The sequence below is a fragment of the Recurvomyces mirabilis genome, assembly GCF_035927965.1.
Source record: "Recurvomyces mirabilis strain CCFEE 5264 chromosome Unknown scaffold_14, whole genome shotgun sequence".
Lineage (NCBI taxonomy): Eukaryota > Fungi > Ascomycota > Dothideomycetes > Mycosphaerellales > Teratosphaeriaceae > Recurvomyces > Recurvomyces mirabilis.
In genome coordinates this window covers 461,710-482,789 of record NW_027041948.1, presented here as the reverse complement: position 1 = coordinate 482,789, position 21,080 = coordinate 461,710, and the positions used below count along the sequence as shown (strand labels likewise).

At 52.7% G+C, this 21,080-nt stretch overlaps 9 protein-coding genes across 9 annotated transcripts; 5 read left to right on the top strand and 4 right to left on the bottom strand.

Annotated features, from left to right (window-relative positions):
• Window positions 1-1,315: 1,315 nt before the first annotated feature.
• On the top strand, window positions 1,316-2,656 carry LTS14_005824 (uncharacterized protein; the record flags this gene model as incomplete). Its single annotated transcript, XM_064838522.1, has 2 exons — window positions 1,316-1,670; window positions 1,746-2,656. The coding sequence occupies 2 exons, from the start codon at window positions 1,316-1,318 to the stop codon at window positions 2,654-2,656; spliced, it is 1,266 nt and encodes a 421-aa protein (XP_064693976.1).
• A 154-nt stretch (window positions 2,657-2,810) lies between these two features.
• LTS14_005823 (uncharacterized protein) lies at window positions 2,811-3,659 on the bottom strand (the record flags this gene model as incomplete). Its single annotated transcript, XM_064838521.1, has 1 exon — window positions 2,811-3,659. The coding sequence occupies one exon, from the start codon at window positions 3,657-3,659 to the stop codon at window positions 2,811-2,813; it is 849 nt and encodes a 282-aa protein (XP_064693975.1).
• Window positions 3,660-3,873: 214 nt separating this feature from the next.
• Window positions 3,874-6,435, top strand: CWH41 (Processing alpha glucosidase I; the record flags this gene model as incomplete). The annotated part of the gene is made up of 3 exons (XM_064838520.1): window positions 3,874-4,585; window positions 4,657-6,092; window positions 6,184-6,435. The coding sequence occupies 3 exons, from the start codon at window positions 3,874-3,876 to the stop codon at window positions 6,433-6,435; spliced, it is 2,400 nt and encodes a 799-aa protein (XP_064693974.1).
• A 334-nt stretch (window positions 6,436-6,769) lies between these two features.
• Window positions 6,770-7,292, top strand: LTS14_005821 (uncharacterized protein; the record flags this gene model as incomplete). Its single annotated transcript, XM_064838519.1, has 2 exons — window positions 6,770-6,911; window positions 6,973-7,292. 2 exons carry the CDS (start codon window positions 6,770-6,772, stop codon window positions 7,290-7,292), a joined length of 462 nt encoding a protein of 153 aa, XP_064693973.1.
• Window positions 7,293-8,004: 712 nt separating this feature from the next.
• On the bottom strand, window positions 8,005-10,915 carry PUF3 (mRNA binding protein puf3; the record flags this gene model as incomplete). Its single annotated transcript, XM_064838518.1, has 3 exons — window positions 8,005-8,423; window positions 8,479-8,775; window positions 8,830-10,915. 3 exons carry the CDS (start codon window positions 10,913-10,915, stop codon window positions 8,005-8,007), a joined length of 2,802 nt encoding a protein of 933 aa, XP_064693972.1.
• Window positions 10,916-12,882: 1,967 nt separating this feature from the next.
• TIF6 (Eukaryotic translation initiation factor 6) lies at window positions 12,883-13,684 on the bottom strand (the record flags this gene model as incomplete). The annotated part of the gene is made up of 2 exons (XM_064838517.1): window positions 12,883-13,588; window positions 13,650-13,684. 2 exons carry the CDS (start codon window positions 13,682-13,684, stop codon window positions 12,883-12,885), a joined length of 741 nt encoding a protein of 246 aa, XP_064693971.1.
• Window positions 13,685-14,501: 817 nt separating this feature from the next.
• On the top strand, window positions 14,502-15,575 carry LTS14_005818 (uncharacterized protein; the record flags this gene model as incomplete). Its single annotated transcript, XM_064838516.1, has 1 exon — window positions 14,502-15,575. The coding sequence occupies one exon, from the start codon at window positions 14,502-14,504 to the stop codon at window positions 15,573-15,575; it is 1,074 nt and encodes a 357-aa protein (XP_064693970.1).
• A 99-nt stretch (window positions 15,576-15,674) lies between these two features.
• On the bottom strand, window positions 15,675-16,700 carry LTS14_005817 (uncharacterized protein; the record flags this gene model as incomplete). Its single annotated transcript, XM_064838515.1, has 1 exon — window positions 15,675-16,700. The coding sequence occupies one exon, from the start codon at window positions 16,698-16,700 to the stop codon at window positions 15,675-15,677; it is 1,026 nt and encodes a 341-aa protein (XP_064693969.1).
• A 1,167-nt stretch (window positions 16,701-17,867) lies between these two features.
• LTS14_005816 (uncharacterized protein) lies at window positions 17,868-19,898 on the top strand (the record flags this gene model as incomplete). The annotated part of the gene is made up of 2 exons (XM_064838514.1): window positions 17,868-19,427; window positions 19,482-19,898. 2 exons carry the CDS (start codon window positions 17,868-17,870, stop codon window positions 19,896-19,898), a joined length of 1,977 nt encoding a protein of 658 aa, XP_064693968.1.
• Between the last annotated feature and the right edge of the window lie 1,182 nt (window positions 19,899-21,080).

Sequence of the window (21,080 nt, the reverse complement as noted above, 5' to 3'; positions counted from 1 at the left end):
CTTATCTTCTTCCGTCGAATCTGTTAATGGTACACAACGATATCACATAACGAACCGCAACACACACCCTTACCTTACGACCTTAATCTGTATGTTCAACAATCCCACACGCAGTCCACACATGCCCCCAGCTAACGATAGCTGACCCAGAGACACCTCTCCTCCTATGAATCAACAACTACAACTCCTCTCAAGCCGTAGCCCAATCGTGCCGCTGCTCGCTGGCGGCGGATGGAATGGCGCCTTCAGCTATCCGTTCGCACCCTACTACGGGATCGACCCTTTCGACTTTTACGACTACGATCCGTGTATCCTGGCCTGTTACTACCAAACAGGCATGATCGATGGGCTCTCGCAGGACATGTACCTCAATGGAGGTCGTTCCAGTGGTCGTCGTGGACGACGTCGACATAACATGCCGATCCTAGGCGGTATGAACATCTTCGGAGGCGGGTACGGCGGATTCGGAGGACCAGGTGGCTATGCCGGGCTCAGTGGCTATAGCGGACTTGGCGGCCTTGGAGGGTATGGCGGATATAGCAGCAGGACGACGCGCAATGGAGGTTGGCCGATGAACCCAAGGTACTGGGTCGTTGGTCCATAGACCGGATTAGCACACCAGCGACATGATCAGACGACGACTTTGTTGAATACTCGAAGCAAATACTGGCTTGCGATTTCAGTAGTCTTCTGTGAATGGAGTTCATCAACGGCCTTTGGGATCATGATCAGGCGCATGCAATTTCGGAAGAATATCCTCCTTCGATTGGAGCTTGTGGATGGAAACCCGCGACGAATATATTGGTATCTTGTATTAGCTATCACCACTCGTTAGGCATGCTTGATTGACATGTCAGATCTGAAGATCGGTATCGACCATGTAGATGTAACAGCTCCCAGCATACACGGAAGGAGTCTTGTCTCAGCTGTCTCAACGTGTCAAAGATGACAGCAGGTTCCGTGTTCGTATCAGCACATTTTTGCTCTTCCATGGTGAGGGTATGGAAAGTAATACAATAATAGGCAAGAATGAGAGCTTGATCAAGCTTTCCACTCGTGAAGACAAGCCTCGCCAAGGAATGCCATGACGCAAGAGCGTGGTGAATGGTGGGGAAATGTCGCGCGAGGCGTGCCTGTTTAGCCAGGAAACGATTGCAAGTGCCATGCAGGAACCTAGCTTTGGCGACGAGAAACATGAATGTAGTCTAAGCCCGAGGTAGGCAACTGGTGGCTTCCCTCTCAGCTTCAGCTTTCTCTACCTTTCAACTCCCTCTCCACATCACACTAACCGCAAGCCTCGCCACCACGACCAACCATGGACAAGCTCAAGAACGCCGCCTCAGCAGCCAAAGACAAGCTAAAAGGCGACAACACCAAAGACTCCACCACGTCCAGCTCCACAGCACCCACGACCCAGAATGTATCTGCCTCAAGCTCAGCAGCTAGAACACAACAGCCCTCACAAGAGCACTTCGACGCCGCCGCCACAACCCTGGACCAAATGACCAGCATGGCCGCCAAACCCGACGGCCACACAAAGGAGCATCTCCACGCCGCCGCCGACCACGCCAAAAGCCAGGCCTGGTTCCAATCCATCTTCCCGCAGAGCAGTCTAGAAAACATGGAGAACTCGTGGCACCTAGGGAATTACGTGATTGACCGACAGACGGGTACGGAATATCCATCTGCCCACAAACTCGGCCTGATCATCTACCGAGTAAAAAGCTGAAACACTTATCATATAGGCCAAAAAACCTTTGAGCCAATGTCCATCTACGTCCGCCTAGGAATGCACTTCCTCTACTACGGCACGGAACAAGAAAAAGCCCTCCACTGGAAACGCACCCAAGACCTGCTGAAGGACCAATCCCTCAAAATGGGCCGCCAATACGACGATCCGGCCTCCGTGGCCCACATCGAACCCTTCATCGACAGCTTTAACCTCCGCGGCAGCCTGGCCGAAATGGTCCAACCGGACCCCCAAGCGTATAGGACCTTCAACGACTTCTTCGCGCGCGAGATCAAGGAATCCGCGCGTCCGGTCACGGAGTCAGGCAACGAGAACGTCGTGTCCAGTCCCGCGGACTGCCGTATCACGGTCTTCGAAACGGTGGATCTAGCGACTAAATACTGGATCAAAGGCACCGGGTTCACGCTGCCCAAACTCCTTGGTTCCGAGGACCTTGCCAAAAGGTTCGAGGGAGGGAGCATAGTGATTGCGCGCCTGGCGCCGCAGGATTATCATCGTTGGCATGCTCCTGTCTCCGGGACGGTGGAGGGGGTGAAGGAGATTGAGGGGACGTATTACACGGTTAATCCGCAGGCGATTAATGTGCCTGGGACGCTGGATGTGTTTTGTGAGAATCGCCGGAGTGTGATGACGCTGAGGCGGAGGGGGACGGGGTCTCCCGTGGCGGTTGTGGCGGTTGGGGCGATGTTGGTGGGGAGTATTAAGTATAATGAGGGAATTGCGCCGGGGAAGGAGGTCAGGAGGGGGCAGTGTTTGGGCGCGTTTTATTATGGGGGGAGTACGGTTATTGTTGTTCTTCCGAGGGGCGAAGTGGTGTTGGATCGGGATTTGGTGGCGAATTCGGCGGAGCAGAGGTGTGAGACGCTGATTAAGGTTGGGTGGAGGGTTGGTGCTGGACCGCAGTGATGTGGAAAAGGGTGTCAGCATTCTGGTATGTCTGTTCTCTTTGATGTATAGCGTGACAGCTCGGGTAGCTGCAAAGAGTTCAGTGCTGCGCGGAAGATATGAAAGCTATGTGGGTATCTCAAACAAAGCTTAACGCAATTTGCTCCGGTTGTATTCATTGCTCATCACTGCGCCTCCGTCTGTCCTTGTTGTATGGCGACCGCGATCGAGATCTGGTGCGATCACGTCGGTGTCTCCTTTCACGATCTCTACTTCGACTGCGACTCCTCTTACGACCATCATAGTCCCTACTTCTCCTATCTTGATCTGCAAAGCTCCGTCTACGCTCTCGACTCCGCGACCTGTCACGTCTGCGCTCCCTCGATCGACTCCGTGACCGCACACTATGCCTATGCTTATGCCTTCTCTCCCGATCATGCCCGCGTGACCTCGACCTCGACCTCGACCTGCGTCTCCGCTTCACAGCCCTATCGTCCTCATGATCTCGCTCCCGTCGCCTCTCTCGACTCCCCTCTCTCCTCCGCCTCCTCTCCTCCCTCGACTTCATACCCTTCCCTCCCTCCCCCTCCTCCTCCTTTCTCTCATCATCCCCCAAAGCCTCCCTCAAAGCCTTATTAACCTCCCCCTGCTTCTCCCGACTCAACCCTAACGGCTCCAAATTCGCATTCGCATTCCCATTCCCCTCCCCCTGCCCCTCTCCACCCCGTTCCGGTACCGGCAACCCCATAGCGCGTAGCATAGCATCCTCCTCCGCCTCCTTCACCTTCTTGACCTCCGCCCTCCTCGCCTCCTCAGCTTTAACCCTCCTCTCCTCCTCCGTAAGCTCCGCATCCTCCCCCTTGGCATACCAACCTAGGTCCTTATTCTTCTGCCAGCGGCCCACGGGCGCCATGAGCGAGTGGCCGAGATAGTTCTCGCGGTGTTGAGAGGATTTGACTTCGTCCCAGCTGAAATTCACGCCGCCGCGTGAGCCGGACTTGCGGACGGATTGGAGGAGGTCCATGTTGGTGATGTAGCCAGGCGAGAAAGGGGTTTGGTGTGAAAAGGGAAAGGTGGTATTAAGCAATGTGTGGGTGACTTTTGGGGGTTGGAGATTGTGTGGCTGCGGGGCAATTGGAGGTGTGGCTGTGGGTGAAGCTTGATAAATGTTAAACGTGGCATTGAATAATCTTTTTATTAAGCATTGAAGTCGTTCTTTGCTTCGTTAACAAGCAAAGATGCCGTGGAAGCAGTGGGCAGTCAGTCTATTGTTATCCACCACAGTCTTGGCTCAGGATAGCACAGTCTTCTCCAAAGAAAGCAACGACACTTTGCTATGGGGAGCCTACCGACCAAACGTCTACTTCGGTGTTCGACCGCGACTACCAAAGTCGCTGACTACTGGACTGCTATGGTCGAGGGTAGAAGACTTCCAGAGTGTTCAGCAGAATGTCCGATATACATGTGAGCAACACGAGGGCATGGCAGGCTATGGATGGGATGCATATGACCCTAGGACTGGTGGGGTTCAGACCATCCATGACAGAGGCAATGGCATAGACATTGAGACGAGCTTTGTCAAGTTTGATGGTGGAGGAGGAGGATGGAGTGCTCGTATCAAGGGGACGCCACGAGAGGATGCCGAAGCCGGTCCTGGCAGCGAAGGTGGTGTCGAGAGCATGAAGACGGCAGTGTGGTTTACTGCTGGTATGGAAGGACTGGGTGGACTCGAGGTCGAAGGGGTTGAGGAAGCAGACGACACGGGCTTCGAGGGCGACATCGTACTCAATGGCCAGACCTCCGACCTAGGCGAGTTCAAGCTCACCCTCACCGACAACCCTGCCAACCGCCACCCTGCCCACAACCACCCGTCAGGAAAGTCGAAACCGCTATCAAACAGCTTCGTTCACTCCCTCCAAGTCCCCGAAGAAGCGATGTGGCAATCAAAAGGTAAGCTGCGCATGCATCGTCCAACCACCACACGACCAAGCATGCTGATTCTGACACAAGCCTTTTCCCAGCCATTCTCTTCGGTTCCCTGAAGACGACAATCGATGCATACGTCGAAGAGTACACCGAAGAAAAGATGCCGCCACCCTGGCAAACCTACACCATCCAAAACCGACCCGGTCAGGGCAACATGCACGTCGTGCAAAAAGTCTTCCAAGGTGCTTTCGAGTTCGACGTTTTCTACGCCCCGGCTGAGACCAAGCAACCAACATCGCAGGATCTGACCAAAGCCATCAAGGACGTAGTGGACATTTTCGACAAGAAGTACCGCTCGGTCCTCGCCCCCCAAGCTCCCTTCACAGCAGAAAAGTACATGCGCTTCAGCAAATCCCTCTTCTCCAATCTCATAGGCGGTATCGGGTACTTTAATGGCGACCAACTCATCGATCGCTCTTACGACCCTTCGTACGAAGAAGAAAATGAAGGTTTTCACCAGGAGACCGCCGAGGCGCGATCACTTAATCGTCAGGAACTCGAGGGTCCGTACGAACTCTTCACTTCCATCCCCTCGCGCCCCTTCTTTCCTCGAGGATTCTTATGGGACGAAGGCTTCCATCTCCTGCCAATCGTAGACTGGGATCCGGAGCTGGTAATGCAAATCATATCCAGTTGGTTCGGGACAATGGACGAAGAAGGCTGGATAGCACGAGAACAGATCCTAGGCGCCGAGGCCCGGAGTAAAGTCCCCCAGGAATTCCAAGTCCAATATCCACATTATGCTAATCCACCCACGCTCTTCATGACCATCCAAGCCCTCATCGACCACGCCCAAGAGACTTCCAAGGACGACTCAGCCAAGACGCTGAAGCCCTGGTTGAAGCAACTTTACCCCCTCCTCCAACGCAACTTCGCTTGGTACCGCCGCACCCAGTCCGGTGACCTCAAATCCTACGACCGACCCAAAAGCTTCAGCTCAAAGGAAGCCTATCGCTGGCGCGGCCGCACAGACCGCCATGTCCTCACCTCGGGTCTAGACGACTACCCGCGTGCCCAACCGCCTCACCCGGGCGAACTGCACACGGATCTCATGGCGTGGATGGGTATGATGGCGCGGAGTATGCAGAGCGTCGCAACATACATCGGCGAAACCGGTGATAGTGGAACCCATGCCAAGATAGCCGAGGCCATCCAACGGAATACGGACGATTTGCATTGGGACAAAAGTGCGAAGACGTATTGCGATGTCACGATCGATGAGTACGAGGAGAGTGTCAGGGTCTGTCATAAAGGGTATATTTCTATTTTCCCTTTCATGACCGGGTTGGTGGGACCGAGCAATGAGCATCTGGGTGATGTGTTGGATTTGATTGCTGATAAGGAGGAGTTGTGGAGTGAACATGGGGTGAGGAGTCTCAGTAAGAAGGATGAGTTGTATGGGACCGAGGAGAATTATTGGCGGAGTCCGGTGTGGATGAATATGAATTATCTTATTCTGACGAATTTATACGTAAGTCTACCCTGCCCGCCTGATAAACAGTCAGCACATCGAGTCTACACAAACACTTGGAGCAAGCAAGCTGACACGATTCGGTGTGTAGAAAACCGCACAATCCTCCGGGCCCCACCAAGCCAAAGCGACGAGGATGTATAATACCCTCCGCTTTAATCTGGTGAAGACGGTGTACCTTTCCTGGTTGGAGACGGGTTTTGCGTGGGAGCAGTATCATCCGGAGACAGGCCAGGGCCAGCGGACGCAGCATTTTACCGGGTGGACAAGTTTGGTGGTGAAGATGATGGAGATGCCGGATCTAGGGAGTGGGAAGGGCAAGGGGGGGCATGAGGAGTTGTAGGGCGTGTGGAGGAGGAGGGAGGTGTGGGAGGTCAGGGGGAATTGGGGAAGGCGGCCTTGGAAAAGTTGTCGTTGTTGTGTGTGGATGGCGAGAAAAGTTTATAGATCTAGCGAATGCTTGTTGCACCATGATCATACCAAGTACATATGCTGGACCAGGGCGATCTTCTCATTCGCTTCATGAGCATTCATCTCATCTCGTGGCTTATGCTCAGAGTGTATTTCCTTGAGGCATTCATGCATGAACCTCGGCACGCGAGCTCAAGGTCGATCAATCGCGTTTTCCCATCAAGATGTCGTGTTGATTTTCAATTCACATGGCCTTCTGAACAGCCATGTCCTCAAAGCGTCTGATCAAGGAGCTTGAGCAATATAACAAGGACCCTTCTCCAGCTGTACCTCATCTAGAAACCGTAGGAGGTGATCTCACCCAGCTCACAGCCGTCTTGAGAGGGCCAGCGGGGACGGCATACGAGGGTATGACTTCGTCTACCATCGACATGAATTAGACTGACTCGCTGATATTATGTTGGCACAGGCGCCAACTGGAACCTCACCATCTCCCTCCCCCCAACCTACCCCAACACCCCCCCAACTATCCTCTTCACTACCCCCATCTGCCACCCTAACATCGCCTTCCAAACGGGAGAAATCTGTCTCGATCTCCTCAAGACCTCGTGGACGCCTGCTTATGGGATCGTGAGCACGCTGGAAGCGATACAGCAGCTTCTCAGTGCGGGAGGGGAAGCGGATAGTCCGTTAAATTTGGATGTGGCGAAGTTGATGAGGGAGGGAGATGCGGTTGGGGCGGAGGGATTAATTAGGTTCTATACTGGGTTGTTTGCTATGGGACGGTGACCAAGACCAAGAAAGAGAGAGCCGGATCCGTTGCGTATGGTGTCGGTGATATGGTTGTGTGGATTGTGGCAGGCTGGCGTTGGCTGGCGAGTTCATGTGTATGATGGAGACTACAACCATTCATGATGAGCAGCACGATTGGTACGGGCAGCATGACATGAGCAACGACCATGGCGCAGAACTGCGGCCTTGTAAGAAGCACATTTGCTACTACAATGCAGAAAAGCCTGCGTACAATACACAATACACTAAAAACCCCTCTCGTCAAAAGTACATCCCATTCCCTCCCGTCCCAACATTTCCCATAAACCCTCATCCAGTCCTGTCCTATCCTATGCCAAACCAGCTTTGTCCCAGGGGGTATCTATTTCCATCCATAAGTCATGCCCAATACCCCACATTCGTAAATGCCACATCATATCCATCGTAAGTTCATACAGCGAAAAAAGTAAACAACCTGTCGCAATCCGTCCATCCATCCATACCTTGATACTCCTCCTGTAAGCCAAATGCACTGTGCGCCCCCCAAAACCCACTACACCCTGCCCCCAGATGCGTCCCGCTGTGCATCCCGCTATTCTTATGCAAGTCTTTCTGTAGTCTTATCCGATATATTCCGAGATCTGAAGATAAAGCCGTCGATGTGGGGACGAGCCCGTATCGTCTGCTCGCGGCACAAGCCAAGTCGAGAAAAGTCCGGTCTGTTGTCATCTCATTGTCCAAACCGGCCATCATGCTCCTGTCCACTCCCCTTCCTCATCCTCTCCGCCACAGCTCCCTCAACAGCATCACCATTGATACTCGGTAGTCCTGAACTCTGCAAGCTCTGCGTATCTGCCGTCAGAGGGGGAGGCGTATTGGCCGCCGAAGCAAACGTGCTTGCGAATAATGGCGGCGGTAAGGAAAGATGCATCGTTCCGTAGTGGTCGTGATTGTGTCCATTGTGTTGGCCATGAGTGTGGTTACTATATCCAGTATTCCAGCGTGGCAGCCGAGCGAACCGCTCCATCTTCTTCTCGATCGACTGGACCTGCTTGCCGCAGCCCGTGCGCTTAGCCTGGGACATAGCCGGCTGGAGGATCTCGACGAAGCTCGCAAAATCGTCCGAAGACAAAGTATCAAGCAATTTCTCTGTATCCAATGTCAGCAATCTAGCAGCCTCGATACGATGCCGAGATTCACTCACGAATAACATAATTCCCAAAATTATCCTTGATCAAGCCGACAAACACATCCTCGCCACCCTCCATACGGCGAACATTGTTGAGCTCGACGAGTTTGTGCACCACCATGCGCCTCCACATATCATTCGCCTGCTCAAGGCACTTCTCTACCACGTTGCTAGCGAATTTGTGCTTGCTGAAGCCTTCCAGGCCACCGAGGATGTGCTCGAAGACGCGCATGCGACAGGGACCATTATCTTTGACCACCACATGCTGGATGACATAGTTTCCGTACTGGTCGGAAATCATGGTTGGGATGCCTAGAACAGTGTTAACGAAGCGACCTGTATACTAGAATGGCACTGTGAACTCACCTTGCGGCTCAAGCAACTCCTTCAATATCATAGCCTTGGAAGGCGAGTCGCCCCTCTCCAGACACCTCTGTATAACCCTACATCCGTAAGAATGTATACTCAAAGACGCCACCTGTCCTCGGAAAGCCTCGAAAATGAAGCCAATGGTATGTGAGGGGCACCTTTCGATAGCCTTCTGAATGACATGGTTGCCATTCTGATCCTTGACACACAGAGTGACATGGTCCTTCAGCTCATTGATGAGCGAAGCCTGCTGGTCAACGAGTACGTGGTCAATCGCTTTCTGTACCACACGACAGCCGTACATCTGCAGACTCAGTTCCAACACTCGGCCACGCATGTTGTTCGCCAAAATCTTCTTGTGCGTCTGATCGCCATGCTCGAAGAATTTCTGGATCACATAGTTGCCGAAGACGTCCGTCATGAGTTGCAGGACATTCGGCTCGATTTCGCGAAAAACACGCTCCTTGTCGTCTGAGTTGGCCGTCTCGAGGTTCGTCTGGATGAAGCGGGAGCCATGCTGGTCGCCTGCGAATTCTGCGACGTGGCCGAAGATGTCCTTGAGAGTGAAGCGTCTGGACTTGATATTGCTTTTGAACTCGTACATCAATGCGCTCTGTACTCCCTCACCAGGCGGGAGGTCGCTCGGATTCGCGTAAGGGTCGGTGCCGTTCATCTGTATCTGCATTGGTAGGTAGGTTGGCAATTGCAGGCCATTAGCCATGCCGTACGGGCTGAAGTAAGGAGAATAGCCCGTCCGGATCTGATCGATCAGCATTTGCTGCATACGAGGATCCATATGTAGAGGACCGTTGGCCGCCAATCGTGCATTCAGCGATAGGTCGCCATTGGTATAGCCGTGGAGGCCGGGAGTCGGTCTCTGATTCTCTCCTGACCCAGACCCGTTGGACGGTGTACCATTCGGGGTGAATACAGAAGCATTGCGGGGATTCAGACTATTCGACAGGTGATGCATGGACGATCCAAGACCTGTCTGACCAAATGTGGGGAGTTCGATGGGTGTTGAAGACGTGTTGTACCCATTACTGCGATGCTGCGGCATACTCAAACGTGGCACATCTTCGATGTCATCGTTCCCGTCCATCCCAAAGATTCCTCTGTGGGAGAATGATCGATTGTATGAAGAGGTCGCAGGTGCGGTGTACTGGTCAAAGGCGCCGTTGAAGCTGGAAGTGGACTTGTAGGATGTCGAAGGACGACTGTTGCTTTGCAAGCTCAACTGGTCGATTTGACGACTCAGCTCATCGTCACCGCTGTACCCAAAACCACCATATCCTCCATTTGCCGTGGACGCAATAGAAGGTATACGCGAGTTGGCCGGGACAATGCCATTTGGAAGACCAGAGTAGTCTGATGGACGAGACCCTGTTCGCTCATCCTTGGCGCCGTTGCTAGCGTCACGAGACACCGGCTTGCTGTCCATTCGGTGATCAAGGCCGACTCGCGGTCTTCGCTCCTCGATGGGCGAGATCGAAGGGTCTCGGAACGAGCCAAAGGACGTCGCTGATGCGTTTGGACGATGAGGATTTGCAGAGTCGACTTTACTGGGTTCCTCTGGTCGGTTGAGCTTGGTGAATACTTGGGGAGGGTCATTGTTCGACTTTGACCGGCCGTTCATGTAAGGCTGCCCATAGATGGAGTGTTGCTGGGCTGCAGAACCGATATTTAGGTTGATCGGCGGTGGTGCAATGCCATATGGATACTCCAATCCAGCTGATGCCTGTCCAAGCGTCTGACCAGCAGTGCTGAAGCTTCGCTGTTGTCCCGCAGACCCGTTCATGTGATGCGTCTCCAACAGCGCCTTGCCAGTGCTCATATTACGTTTCTGACCATATGTAGGCCGTATGCCATAGCTCTCCAACGAGAAAGAGCCGTCGACCAACGATCCTGACCCTCGCTTTGGTTCATGCTCTTCTGTGGTAGGCGATATGGGTTGCTGAGATAGGTCACGCGAGCCCATGTTGCCTCGCGCGCTGCCTTGGAGCATTCCGTTGGACAGCCCACCATTGCCCCAGATGTTCGACTTGCTCCATAGCGAGCTGGTGCTCTCCCAGGTAGAAGACATCTTGCTCTGTACAGCTTGTGCACTCTCCGCTTCGCTTAGTTTGCTCCTTGTTGGTGTTGACAGTGTGCTGTAGGATCGCGGGATGGTCGGTGATACTCCAGGTCCAGTTGTGATCGTCTTGTTGATTGTATGTGCGGAAACATTAAAGTCTGTATGTAATGGGTCGTGATTAATGTACGTCAGCTCTAGTGAGAAAGATACGGTGTCGTCTATATGGAGAGAGATCTCTGGCGTCGTGCCGATGGTATGTCGCCAAGCTGTCTGTCGGTAGGTATCGTGCAAGTGCGACTGTAGGTAACCAGCAAAAGCTGATCGAGCTTGTCAGCATGACACACGAAACAACTATGTACCCAGCAAACCTTCAAACAGTAAATCTGTGGAGTTGTGGAGTCCGGGGGCTGAGAAGCGGTACGTACTGCTTATCGAACAGCTGGATGGATGTTTTGTGCGGTGGAATCGGTACAGCTGGACGCCAGACACCAATAATATACCAGACGCCAGCCAAGGAGTAGAACGGTATGTGAAGTACAGAATAGACAGTTATGTGCAGATGGCGCAGGGACGGGACCCCTTCCGTTGTTCAATCAGTATTGTCGGCCGATACGGCTGGATGGTTGGTGGTAGTGTGCGTGGAGAATCATCAGACTCCTGCGTGAGTGAAGAGGCGATGGAGGGCGCATTCAGGTGGTCATCCGTGGGAACCGTGAGGAGGTAGCCTGGGAGCTTTGTTGGGTCTATGCAAGGGACATCCACGACCAGTATTTGCTGGAATGTTGCGGTGATTTGGACAGTGTGTGCGACAGGAACAGAAAGGTTTGTGCAGGTGAGAAGAGTAGAGTGGAAGATGGAGAGAAAAGGATGACCTGGCTTACGGTGCTCCCAGAGCTGCAGTCGAAAGGGAGGGCAATAGTAAATAATTAAGGCAGGCTACACGTAGAAGCAGGTGGGCAGACAGGCAGACAGAGGGCACTGGTAATCGTCCCTCTGTCGCAAGATTGGCTGCATGGATTGCTCACAAAATTCGGGGTCCTCTGGCGCACGGGAGCGAAACGTCGTCCCGAGCACCGGTTCAAAAGCTACAAGATTTTGAAGACGCCATCCGGCAAAGCCTCACCCTCTCCCTATTCTGCAAAGGCCCAACTGAGCAAGCTACATCTCAAGCTCCAGCATATAGACTTCTAGCAGAGTATTACTCCACAGGAGCCAGCGAGCGAGACCGTCACGAATTGCCACATCACAACACAGCAGCAGCTTGCTGACCGCTTATTGCTGCCTTGCGAGACGCCCCTCACTGCTCAGGATACATAGGTCGAGACGATCCCCACCAGCGTGAGAATAGATCATGCATCCAACCATCGCCCTTCCGCGCCCGATCTCGACCTTGTCATACACGAGGAAGCGCCGCCTTTTCTTTCATCCAAGTATCGGATACGTCGCACAGCAGATAGCCAGAGTGGATCCACTTCGGCTCCTTCCATCTTGTCGGCTGCAGGGCATCGTGCAGTCGGGAAGATGAGGCGGTGCCACAGGATTGCTATGGTTGTTCTAGACGACGCCATGTGTAAGGCTACAGCTTCCATCATGATGCAAGTCATGAACGTCAGCCTGAAAATATGACATGTTTGCTGCATGGTCACAGCGGTCAAGCCTCTTTTCGAGCTTGTCTCACGATCCGCTGCAACGAGCCGACGTGCAGCACATCAGCCACGCGTAATTAGCACCGCTGTTCCGGTGAGTGCAGTCGCCTTGAATTTAGGCATGTGACCTGAACTCGACAGTGTTGATGAGATTGTCGGAGAGACCTAAGATTTCTGTGATGCTCCTACCTGCCCACAATAATTGCGGTCAGCACATTTAATACATCGTGCTATATGATCCACAAGCTAGACCGCTGGCCCGACCATGTCCGCCCACTGAACGCCTCGCTCAACGTAATGCCAATGAACCCCACAAAGAGTTACAGCACCTTAGTAGAAAGACTCAACCATAGTCTCCTTATTGGTCGTGTTGATTGCCCCTGGTGCCATGCCCTCTCCAAGCTTGAACACCGACTCAACAACACTAAGCTCTGTAGCCGTGGTATCAAGACCAGTCACAGCCATCCAGTCGTTGACAACCATGCCAGCTCCCACTACAGGGGAACCTCTGTTGACCGACCCAGCAACCAGTGGTACTTGAAGCAGACTCGATAGCTCATCCTGGTCCTGTATCGAAGTCTTCGGGTGCACGATACCGCCTTGATTCGAGAGAGCCATATATGAGCCAGTCAAAACATTATCCGCGATCGTCTGTCTGAAGACCTCTACCCCGAGCACGTCAGCTACAATCTCCTCGGTCTCGCGCTCCAGATCCGGGTGGACCAAAGCAACATGATCGTTCGCACATATGACATTGCCAAGTGCTGATAACCTCTCCTCTATCCTTTGAATCTTGACCTCATCGGGTATGCTATTTCGTAGATGCTGAAGCTCCTGGTCCGTTGTCGATGTGGGAACGAGTAGACCTTTGCGGTTTCCAGCTGTCAGACGGCCAATTATTCGTGTTCCGGCGATCGTGCAGTGGCAGATTGGGATGACGTCTTGGAGTTCGGCTTCGAAGATGGAGTAGAAGTTTTCCGAGGCACCGACGGCGACGAGGGCGTAAGAGTTCGTTAGGGTGGAGAAGACGCCGACTCTGTGTATGGATGTGTTAGCGATGCTCAAGTATTGGTATCAGTAGTGGTGGGGCGGCGCACTCGTTACTGTTTTCAAAGCTTGCGCGGACCGCCATGATGGACTGAAAGGTGGTGTTGATGGATGAGGTAATGTAGAGAATGATTACAGAGGTTTGTCTGAAATTGCTAGTACAGTGGTGGTCGAAAGCAGTGGTTGTGGATAATACTGCTACGGAGCTGAAAAGGCACGCGATAGATATATCTGCAAAACGTCACTGCTCCAAGTGGGCTGTATCAAGGACGCTAGTACTATATATGGTTAGTCTGCTTTCGACTCATTCGCTCTCACGCGAAAGTGACTCGACTTTCGTTTGCTGCCAGAACGACAATAGTTCCATACCATTGCCAGACGTGAGTCAGACGAGGTACTACGTGAGGCTCCCCTGGCTTCAGTCGAAGTAGTGGGTTGGGGGTGCGAAGGCCGATTTGCATTGTTGGGCGTGGCTCGACCGGGCAGGCTTTCTGTGCCGATCGACGCGACTTCTACGCGTCCAAGCCTACATTGATATATGGATCTTGATGGCGTGGCAAGGAGATATCATTCTCGCTGAGAATGCCGTACTTCGAGGTAGTGTTCAGTGCGGTCTCTCTGCTACCAGCTGCTCATAAATCTTTTCAGACATATCTTTGTCAGCCACCACGGGATCAACGAGTAGTCCAGCAAGGGATGCGACACTACGCTTCCTGTCGCTGGTTGACATCGACTGCCTACCACTACACGTTTTTGTTGGTCCGTCGCACGCTGTCACAACTGCTTGTGATCAGACCCAGGAGTACTTCAGCCAGATATTATTACCCGTCGAACATGGCAAAGATGGGTCTGATCCACAGTGGTGGCAGACTGCGTCAAATAATACCAGACTTGGTCTTCTCATGAAAGTTGAGCGGTCCAGTGGACAGCTGGATCAAGGATCTGGAGCTCCTACCGAGATGCTGTTCTATCCTGCCCTCGTCGCAAACACAGCAAGCAATCCAACACCACCACAATCGCCATCAGCATCTGCCCAAAGCAGGATCGCAGAGGCGATCGGCAACATCCACGAGCTCCGTGCCATATCTGTCTGCTCCCATCTACTTACCAGGTCTGCAAACTTAACTCCGCCAAGTTCTCCAGGCGCTCACGATGTCGACCAGGAAGCAGTGTTCCTGCCTAGAGTGGGCACAGAAGCCCAAGACATCGTTCATGAACCGCCCGTGCGGAAGCGTAAAAGTGTCAATGACACTTTTGATCAGGCTGCTGAGCGGAGGAAGAAAGCACGACGTGGTGGTGGAGGAGGAGTCGCGGCGGCTGCTGCGGTGAAGCAGGAATTCAGCTTCCCGTCCTTGGATCATCGACGAGCGGCCAGTGGTAGCGACAGTCAGATCACGGCAGCACAGTCGAGGCCACCCTCCGGATCGCCGAGCATCTCCTCATCGCGGCCAGGGACGGCACGGTTGGGCTCTGAGGCGCCCAAGCGTTCAGGCCTGTCACGTGTACATAGTGCTGCGTTGGCTGCACCTGAGGACACGATCGAGACCCGGAACAAGGAGATCATATCTCGTATAGTCATGGCAGGTATGCGATTGTATGGTGTCTCGCAGAGCAAACGGCCCAAATCAAGGACTGGCTCAACCCTCGCGTCACCAGCAGTCGATGTCACTTTCGAGGTTCTGGATGCTGAGCGACAGCAAGACGAAGAGTACAAGCTCGTCTATCATCAGGTCTACAAAGCCACGTGCTTTACATTTAGACACCACATCGCCATTGATAACCTATCTGCCCGGTCCGAGGCTCTTCGACAGACTGCGGACGACCTACTCGGCGTGTTCTGCAACGATCCGCTAAAAGCTGGCCTGCCGAGCATAGTAGACGAGTATACGCCTGGTGGACGCAAAGCGTTTGCACCCGCTGTCACTGGGACGCTGACCGGTATGGCCTTGCCATTTGTCACCGAGTCGAACAAATAGCATCCCACATGACACGTCGTGACCTGCCAAGCCATAGGAAGTTGCAGTGCGAAAGCACCATAAGGCATAAATGGAGAGCCACCGACGATCATACGCACACTACGGAACGTACCTCTGTGCTGAAGATGCCCATTTAAAGTGTCTTGTAATAAAGCCGAGTAAGCTGTCAGCGTAGTCCGAAGAATACGAAAAGCCATGCTGATGAGAAGCTAGTCGAATCGCGCTAGCGGAGCACAAGGCCGCTTTGACCGCCCGATTGTGCATTGCGACTACCACTTCGTGGGCCGCCTCTATGCTCTTATCCTCAGTCACGGTGAGGATGGAGATTAAGTTCAAAGCGTGGTCGTGCGCAAGGTCCTTCGACAGCCCAATGATATCGTTCTGCAGGGTGACAGCGAGGGCAACGTTCCTCTCAAGCTGCCACATAATGGAGGGGTGTACTTCGGGCTTCGAATCAATCTCACGGCACAACTCTGCCTGGAGAATGTCGAAGAATGGTGAGAGGCCGATTGTCCGCGACTTGAGGGATATATACGACTCCACATCCGGTGCTGGACCGTCCTTGACCACCCTCTCGAGGCCCATATTTTCCCAGACGTCAAGAACGTCGTTGGCCACCTTGATGAAGATCGAGGCGGGAACAAGCTCGCGTAGGTGGCGTACAAAGGTTTTGGTCAAAGCACATATTTGGTTACACCCAGGATTGACGAAACCTCCATCATAATCGAGCAATCTTCCTTGATAGACCTTTGTATTGGACTTGAGGATCGCGATACTGTCTGCCAGAGCGGCTTGTGCTAGATTTGCGTCCAGCTCCTCGATAATATCGTCCACTTGGCATAGCAGCGAGAACCAGGCCGCCATTGCAAGAATGAACCTCTCGGACCGGACCGCTGGGAAGGCCCGGCAGGTCGTAGTGATATCTCGGTAGGCGTAGTTCACAGCATCCAATCGCGTATCGAGGCTGGCTTCATAGAAAATGGCATGTTGCTCCGCCAGAGATTTCAGAGCCCCTTCATCAGTAATACCATGCTCTTCTGGCGGAGTGAGAGGCAGTAAGAGACCTTTGATTGATCGACCTGATGACACAAAGTTCGAAGCCTTAGAGTGAGCAACTTCAGTCATGACCGCGGTCGGCATTGGCGAAGCAGAAGCGGTGGACAAGTATTAGACAGTATCTGCAGGTTTGCGGTGGAGTTCGAAGAAGTGAGTAGCCACCAGGTTGATTGGAAACCGGGCTACGACGACTGCCGCATCGAAAACGTGTGATGAGCTGCGCTCCGAACGAACGAACATGATGCCTGCGGCTGAAGTAACCAACGGGAGACATGAACATCAAACGCATCAACCGTGCAGTAGTGTGCTTGCCATGAGGAGCGATACCCGAATGCGTGTTCTTGTCATCTATACCGACGAATCAGACAACGTCGCTAACATGATGTCTGCCCTACAAGTACACGGCCGCAGTCAGCATGGATGGACAAGAGGAATGTGATGCGCGAGCATTACCAACCCAACGCTTTGCAGGCGATATTACCATGCATATCGATATTGATCTTCTGTACATCGAGCACGGTTTCCGCCCCATTTGACAGCTAGTGCCATCTATGAACGACTCGAGCATCGGACATGCAACGTATCAACTAATCCTCTTTCACGCCTGTGCTATTAGGTACTCTGTCAGACGATCTACCATACGCGAATCGAAATTGTATTTGAGTAACTGGTGGTTCAGCAATCTGTAACCCAATTTGCTTCTCATCGGAATTTGGCAGCATTCGTAACACTTGGCCTACTACGTAGACTTCATCGAACACGACTCTCGACAATACACCAGCTCACTATCCAATTTGCACAGTTAATCGTTGTCTCATCGATGCTAAACCTGAGTGATTGATAGATAGAACAAGTCAAGCTGCTTTGCTTGCCCGAACTCGGAGCAGTGAGTGACTGTACGTAGGACTGACCGTTGATAGAAGACAGATCGATGTGCCAGACTCAGGTCTGATTGCAATGACAGCCGCAATAGATCTTCGGATGCTTAGAGCGATGTACTGTACTCAAATCGTCAGATCTGAACAGAAAGATTGAGCAGAAGGTCGAATTCACCTTCACATCTCCTTCTCGCCCCACTTCTCCAGTAAAGCCCCACGTGTTCGTCCAGCTGCCTTCACAAAAGTCCTCTGGCCATATACTTCTACTAATTATTGCCAGACATGGCCATATAATTCTAAAGACCCGGCATCACAACGATAAGAGCAAGATCCCGGCCCATCTTAGAATTCGCCCAACATGCCTGAAGCGGCAGCAGCAGGCGGCGGCGAACGCGAACAATCATGGGAGCAGAGAGCTTGGTCGATTGGCAAGAATGTCGCCATCTTTATTGCGATCCAATTCGCGATCAAGCAATTCATGAGCAGTGGTGGTCAGAAAGCAGCGGCGCCAACCCCCTCGATGAGCGCCATGGACACTCCCCAGGCCGCAGTGACAGACTACAGCGTCGTACCAGAGACCGTCTTCCCCCTCTGGCCGATCAACGTGAGCGTGGATGTCAGTCTTTATATCAGCCCTGAGATTGTACCTAGACCCGGTCAGGCGACTTTGGTATTGGAAGAGAAGAACTTTGCTCTGGACCAGAAGAAGAAGGATTTCAGGGAGGTTCACAAGACATTCAATGTACCGCCACAGGTGCAGGACAACGGAACGTTATGGGCACATATATTCGTCGCACAGACTGGAGCTGTAATGGACCCGGGTGCTGCGGGTTACGATCCTGCGAAGGCCTACCGTATGATTCGTCCATTAACTGAGTACTTGGCTAAGAAGAAAGTCCGCAAGACCAGGAATTTGCTCGAAGCCAAGAACGAGATGCCTTTGGAAGACGAGCCTACTGAGGAGACTGGTCCTACGCTCGCCTCTTACTACCATCCTAACTTCACACTCTCGTTCGTGCCAGATGCTGGAGCAGCGCAGTATGCCACTCTACACCCTGCTGTCCGCCAGTTCTACACTCTCGAGTCGACCGGCGCACGAGACGAAACGGGCAAGAATGGTTGGTACTATCCAGTCGTCTACGTCAATACTTTCTGGCAGCTGAAGTCGCACATGACTGAGCTCAACTCCACCGAACCCGTCTCTACACTGCCAATGAACGTTGGTCTCTCTACACTAGGCAACTGGCAATTTAACATCATGGCTAGCATGGATGAAGGCATGAAAGAGACAGCCCGTAAAACAGCACGAGGCGAGACCACGCCAGGTGGTGGTGACGGTAGTGAAATGGAGTTGATCAAGTCCACACTACTGGACACGAATCCCTGGCTACTGGGCACAACTGTCATCGTCAGCATCTTCCACATGATCTTCGAACTGCTTGCCTTCAAATCCGACGTTGGACATTGGCGCAAGAAGAAGGACAATGTGGGTATCTCTGTCCGCACGATCCTGTCCAACGTGGTGATGCAAGGCATCATCTTCCTCTACCTCATGGACAACAACGAAAACACTTCCTGGATGATCCTCTTCGGCCAAGGAATGGGTATAGCAATCGAAGCCTGGAAGATCACGAAGATGGTGAACGTGCGTGTTCGGCAGCCACAGGCTGGGACGTGGGCCGCGAAGCTCGGACTTCCGTACATGGTTGTGTTTGAAGACAAGCACCAGCTATCTGAGACGGAAGAGAAAACTGAGGAGTATGATCGCATTGCTTTCAGGTATATGGGCATCATTGCTGTGCCCTTGCTTTTGGCGTATGCTGCTTACTCGCTCATGTACGAGAGCCATAAGAGTTGGTATAGTTTCATCATCACGACTCTTGTGGGATCGGTGTATGCTTATGGATTTCTGATGATGGTGGGCAACGACCACGCTGCGGATGATCAAACAAAGTGCTAATGTGAACTCCAGGTCCCGGCTCTCTACATCAACTATCGCCTCAAGTCTGTCGCCCACATGCCCGGACGCGCCATGGCGTACAAATTCCTGAACACCTTCATCGACGACCTCTTCGCTTTCACCATCAAGATGCCCATCCTACATCGTTTGGCCACTCTCCGCGACGATGTGATCTTCTTCGTCTACTTGTATCAAGCTTGGGCTTACAAAGTTGACCATACTCGTGTCAACGAGTTTGGACAGGGTGGAGACGATGACGAGGTCACGGAGGATAAGCTTGCGAATCAGCCGCTCAAGGCACCTCCTGGTAGTGTCAAAGATGCAGAGAAGAAGGAGATTTTGCAGGAGAGCAGGGATGGTAGGGAGAAGGCGGATACTGCTGTCAGCACTGGTTCCCAAAAGGGCGGTGCGAAGAAGCGGAAGGGCTAGAGTCTGATTGGTAGACGCCCCTTGTTGGAGATTTGGACATATAGAGTTGTCGGTAGGTAGAAATGGTATGAACATATGTGCAAATGAGGCGCCAGCCAAACGTACAAAAGCAGCTGATTCAAGCTTGAATATCACGTCACGAGTATCGTTTGAATACGAACCAGAGCAAAGCCGACTGTTTCCATTCTTGGTTGCAGTAATATTCTCAGCGCGTAGCAAGAAGCTTCTTGACCAGGGAGGCCAAGAGCATGCGGACGGAGCACACATGTATACATAGAGACTCCGGACTGATGGCAGTCCTCCAGTGGCTGGTCCATCTTGTCCCGTATCCTCACCATGACGAATTTCTTGCGCCTGAGCATAGATATTTCGCCAATCAGGTCTCGTACTCGAAGGTCGAGAAGGGCAACATCTGCAAGCGCTGGCGCGAATATCATAAGAGGCTCTGCGCCAGCTCCCAAAGTGACGGGAGTGCGTGCCACGGCTACGGACGGATGCCGGGGATTTCATGTGTGGTGACAGCAGCTTCCCGACTTTGTGGATGGACGTCGTGCATTAGCGCTGCAGGTACCCTGACTGGATCGTGAATTGCACGAGGGGATGCATATATATCACCATGGTCCTGCGATGATTCTTGACACTGTTCGGTAGCACTGCTGCTGCTGCCGCGCCAAGAGTTACTGGATGAGATGTGCAGTAGCTGCGCGCAGATTGTTCTCAGATGGCGCTGGCATGACCGATCGGCTATCACGTCTGGCAGGGCAACTTTTAATACCATACACACATGATTCGTATCAGGCTCTTGGCCAGGTTGAAGGCGCTCTTGTTCTACGTCTGCACATTATCGCAAGGGCAAATCTGAAATTGGTGAACTGTGCAGAATCCCTACAGTCTGTCTGCTGTGGTCGGGCGCAAGCTTCAGACTTAGGCAGAAGTGAGTGTAATGCTACAAATCTCTGTATATGTGTTGTCTCACGCCTTTACCTCATGTTTCTTGACCCAGACGTGTTAATGCATGTCTTATACTGCTAGTCACTGTAGGTCGATATGCTTAAACCCGGCGCGGGAAACTCCGCTGTGGCTGACTTGCACCTCGCCTTTCGAGCACTCCTGCTCGGCCGCATTCATTCTTTACAGGCGACATGTCCAGATGATCCGCCACAGTCACAACAACCATTCCAC